The sequence below is a fragment of the Carassius carassius genome, chromosome 7 (genome assembly GCF_963082965.1).
Source record: "Carassius carassius chromosome 7, fCarCar2.1, whole genome shotgun sequence".
Taxonomy (NCBI): Eukaryota; Metazoa; Chordata; class Actinopteri; order Cypriniformes; family Cyprinidae; genus Carassius; species Carassius carassius.
In genome coordinates this window covers 1,582,885-1,587,935 of record NC_081761.1, presented here as the reverse complement: position 1 = coordinate 1,587,935, position 5,051 = coordinate 1,582,885, and the positions used below count along the sequence as shown (strand labels likewise).

Genomic DNA, 5,051 nt, shown 5'->3' with positions numbered 1-5,051 from the left:
CAACGAAGGTGTTGTAGACGGAAGGTTAAGAGCATTTCGTGCACAAAGTCAAAGGTACACACGTCACAGAGGTCAGAGGGGTCAGTCGTGTTATTAACGGTGCTTTGAGCATCTCTGTTTGAGAACAGGATTTGTTGCTTGGTGAAACCAGCTGCTCATCTCAGTTCTGAGAGCAGTACTTCCAGAAGCACACTGTTTTTGGAGAAAGATGAACAGTTTATTTAACTTTTTTATCATGTACATGGCAAGTTTTTGTTATCCAGACCTGTTGGTTTGCATCTTACCTCGCTTGTTGGTTTTCTTAGCTGATGGAAGAGACTTTTTCAAGGCTTTGGGATCCATTTGGTCAGTGCTGGCCTTCGGTGAAATCCCACCGCTGTCTAAAGTGGTTGCTGTGGTGGATTTCAGGTTTCCATCTGTAACTGTCTGCAGGTTAGAAAACACGATTTATAGCATGAAGCACACATTTGAGTTTTTATATATTTATGCTGTAAATTTCATTTATTTATTTAAATATCCGAACATACCATTTTGTTCTTTTTTCCAGTACTTCGTCCGTTGCTATTTCCTTTGAAGATAAAAAGAATAATAATAATAATAAATAAAAGCAAGATTTAAATAAACTAAATTACATTCAATGTCATATCATGCTGAAAATGTTTTTGAAAGTCTCTTCTCGCATTTGTTTGATCCAAAATACTAGTGTTGTTATTATTTATATCCTATTACACTATTAAGATTTTGTATTAAGATTTTATTTTTATATTTTAAGTTTTAAGTTGTAGTCCATTTTAAATTATGCTTTTAAATTTTTTTATTTTTAAATAGTTCTGTTTGTTTTAGTCATTTTAGCTTAAGCTTTATTTCAAATAGTTGCAAAGACAACATTTGTCATTATTTAAACTTTATTTCAAATAGCAAAATAATAATAATAATAATTGTTTTAATTGTTATTTACAATTACACTAATAGAACATTTAGAAATATTATCACAATTTAAAATAGCTATTTTCTATATATTTTCTATATATTCTATATGTTAATATATATTAAACTGTAATTTATTTCTGTGATGCACAGCTGTATTTTCAGCATCATTCCTCCAGTCTTCAGTGTCACATGATCTTCAGAAATCAGAATAATATGATGATTTACTGCTCAAGAAATATTTCAGATTATTATCAATGTTGTTTTTAGTGGAAACTGATTTAAAACAGACAAAATGACATCTTCTTGGATTGTCAATGTTTGACACACCTCTGGTTATGAAGGTGATTCGATGGCTCAGTGTGCTGTTTATTAACTGGTGAAGCTCTTCAAGTGCACCCAGCATCTTCCCCAGCTCCTCTCGAGCGGCTGATGGAGCGTCGCCGAGCTCGTTTGAATCCATCAGCTTTGACAGACTGAACCGTCTGTTCTTCTCCCCTCGCCGCTGGGTCTCGTGTGAACTGATCAGAGATCGGTCACCAATCTCCTCGTGTCCATCAGAATGAAGTGTTAGTGTCTTTAATGGATTATTGTCACTTGTGTCTAAGGTACTTGTCGCTGTAACTATTTCGTCTAATGCTTTCATCACTACAGTTTTTCCATCTCCGTCTGGAAATGTCGTCATTGATCTGGTCTTCAGTAGCTTCTCGAAAATCCTCGTCGCTTGTGCTGCATTTCTCTCAATATTCCTCTGTGGATCTGGGAGAAAAAATAGCGATACTTTAAGGCATTTTTGCATCCGTTAAAACAACTGTAAACGACTCTGGAGCCACTTTCAGTTTTGTGTTGAGTCCAAAAAGCAATCCGCCTTTTTTCGCAGAATTTCAGTGTACTATCAAAATGATTTTAAATAGTAAACAAACTTTTACAAAGCTTTAAATGTAATGTCTCGTAGTGCTCGAAACACCACATGCTTGTCAAAACTGTGTAAATGCAACAAAACGCAAGACAAAACATGCATAAATATGTTTTTGTCTAAACATGCCAGTCAGAGACTAATATTAGTGACACCTTCAACAGATCACTGTCCCAATGACAAAACACTGACATTTAACACTGACAAGTAACAAAGTATGGTTCACCGAAATCATGAGATTTTTTGTCTTTTTGATATGCTCCAAAATACAGGTTTAAAAGAAATGATTCAAACAAGATTGGAAAAACACAAAGGTGAGAAAATCAAATTTTTGGTAGACTAACCCTTTAACCTCCATTCCTTTGGAGCTCAATGGAATGCAATTTAATTAGTCTCAGCTGCAGTAAAGTGTTTGCATGTCTCTAAAATTCCAGTTTATGGTTGGTACCAGAATGATGCATCCCTTCTGAAAGGGTTTGTCTCATTTAGTGGCGTACCGAGACACGGAATTGTTCCCATACCCATAGAAACAAGTTAAATGGGAAAGCCAATGCACTGAAACACCCAAACTTCAAACAACCCTTAAAAGGCCTTTTCTTGGCTTGGACAAACATACAAGATATAAGAGATGATAAATGCCTTTTGTCCTCATCATCATTCTGATCTTAGAGGTGGACAGTGACAAAGCGCTTGTTCACACTCAAGTACAAACACATGTGGAGCCACTCTCTGCTTGCAGCCGTGTTGACAGAAGTCTTGGGGAAGACAGCGAGTTGTTAGGACGACCGGAGTGTGTCTCGGTGATGTCATATGTGGGGTTTTTGGACTCAGAAATACAAAAAAAAGATCAAATTGATAAAACTATCCCCCTCATTAAAGGCAGTCTTGACATTGTTGCAATACAAAAAAAGTGCACCAGATTCCATACATGCATTTGGTACTAAATTAGCATGAGCTAAATTTGTGCATGTGCATTTACTTTCAGCTAGCAAAAATGTTCTAAGAACGCATCGTAACATTCCCATTGAGTTATGAAAACATTTTTGTTAAAGAAACATTCCGTTTTACATTTTGAGAACGTTATTAAATGTCACATAACTTTAGGCAAACATTATATTAATGCTACTAGAAGAACGTTGAGAGAACCTTGACGGAACATTCCGAGAACGTTTCCTGTTAGCTGGTTTATTGTTGCATGGTGAAGATACTGTGCACGGTGCACATCTAGGTCAAGAAGTTCTGTAAGACCATCAGAATTAGCCTACATGAGATCCGCTGAGATTTAATGACCTCATTCATAAACCTGTTTGAAACCCCTGAGCCAATTTTAGCTGGAGACCTGTATGCGAAGGCAGATTTAAGGTTTGCACACACACTGGAAGTGCGGACAGCACAAGACCAACAGAAGAGCACAAGAACCGGCGCCACTGGACTAATTACCTTGGTCCAGCGCCATCTCTGAGTCTGTAGGCTTGACAACAGTGAGACTAACATCTCGCAGGATGGAGAAATCACAAATGAGATCTCATTAATATCTCTAATGCCTCCTCTACACTCTTAAAAAGAAAGGTTCTTTATTGACATCAATGCTTCCATTAAGAACCTTTCTGATCCACAAAAGATTGTTTTTAGTGGAAAACGGTTCTTCAGGGTAACATGGAGAAAAGTTGCACCCACCAGAATGTTCCTTGAGGAACCAAAAATAGTTCTTCTATGGCACTGCTGCAAAAAAAAAAAAAAAAAACCTTTAGAAGCCCTTTTTTTGCAGCTGTCCTACTCTTACTGCATGACAAACCTTGACTCATAAGATTGAGTTTTTACTTCTGAACGATTCTTGAGTCATTTATAATGCATTAAATATTTTAGATTTGTTTGCAGGTTGGGACCATACAGTTAGAAATTAGTGTTCCTGATGGGTTTTGGTGAATTACAATGTTACAATGTTAACACTGATGCTGTTTCTTACTGTGAATCAGTCTGTATTATATAAAGCACTATAGAAATATATCTGACTTGACTTGGTTCATAAATATGGCATAGCACAACAATGCAAAAAAAAAAAAAAAAATCTTGTTTTCCATCACAAGATTCTAAAATTTCTTAAAACAAGATACATTTATTTGTGGAAAATGACTCAAAATATAAAGGCTTGTTTTCTGCTTAATCCAAGAAAAAATATGTCAGTGGGGAAAGAAAAATATCCTTGTTTTTCTTTTGAATTATTAAATTTTTTCCCTTGTTTTAAAAGCATCTGAATGTAAAGTGTGAGCTGGATTTGACCTGTCTCACCTCCATCGGCCGGTTCTCCAAAAGCATCTGGATCTCCAGGCGTCAGCGGAGCAGCATCCAACACCGAAGCGACAGTCAGCAGAGCAGCTGTGGTCAATAGATTTAACATGCCCACCTTAAACATCTCAGTGACCTGAAGGTGAAGCGTCCAGCTGTGAATGAGATCTAAATGAGTCTCAGTTTTCTGTTGCACTCTTTTGCTCTGATGCGCCTCTAAGATGAGAAGGCTTGTCAAGTGTGTTGCACTTTACAGTGTTTTACGCCGCGCTTCCTCTGCTGTCACACCACATCCACCGGGCCTTTTAAAACCAGACACCCACACTGTCACCGTCCAATCAGGCCGCTCATCCCTCCCTGCCATGTCCAGGCGTGGCGTGACATTTGGGGCCGTGTTTGGCGTTGGGGTCTCCATTGTGAAGGCGGCGGCAGGCTGTGGGCCCTTCTGCGTCAGAGGCCCTTTTTACTCCGGCCCCTGTGCAAACACATTAAGAAGTGCCTTATCACTGCTTACACAGCAGCACACCGATGACTCTGTCCACTCCTCGACGGGGTCAAAAGGGCCAAACCCGAATCTGGACGACGTCTGATGTGTGCGCCAATGCAAATAGTCTTCATGCATATGAGAAGAAATTAGCATGAGTTGAAGTGCAGAAAAACGAGAAAACAAATGCATTTGTCACCAGTACTTCATGTGATCAATCACACTTTTTCAAAATCAAACAGCAATTTACCTTTCCTTGTGTTGTGATGTCATCACATCACTTATTTAAAGTGTATCTCAATGATATTTTAGTATTTTTCCATATTATTTATTCATATTTTGAATTAGCTTTTATATTAGCTTTAATATTAATACATATTAATTTGTATATGAGTTCTAGCTTTTGTATTTTAGAGCTTTAACTTTCTAATTTTGAAG

General features: G+C 37.6%; 1 protein-coding gene across 1 annotated transcript in view; it reads right to left on the bottom strand.

Moving 5' to 3' along the window:
- The window catches only part of LOC132142971 (uncharacterized), a 4,341-nt gene extending 74 nt beyond the window's left edge, over positions 1 to 4,267 (bottom strand). Inside the window, exons 1-5 of the mRNA XM_059553149.1 lie at positions 4,133 to 4,267; positions 1,258 to 1,686; positions 528 to 568; positions 285 to 426; positions 1 to 192 (exon numbers count right to left, since the gene is read on the bottom strand). The exon at positions 1 to 192 is cut by the window's left edge and continues 74 nt beyond it. Of these exons, the coding sequence (XP_059409132.1) occupies positions 161 to 192; positions 285 to 426; positions 528 to 568; positions 1,258 to 1,686; positions 4,133 to 4,256 (768 nt within the window). The 5' untranslated portion in view covers positions 4,257 to 4,267 and the 3' untranslated portion in view covers positions 1 to 160. The remainder of the gene's footprint in view (positions 193 to 284; positions 427 to 527; positions 569 to 1,257; positions 1,687 to 4,132) is intronic.
- Between the last annotated feature and the right edge of the window lie 784 nt (positions 4,268 to 5,051).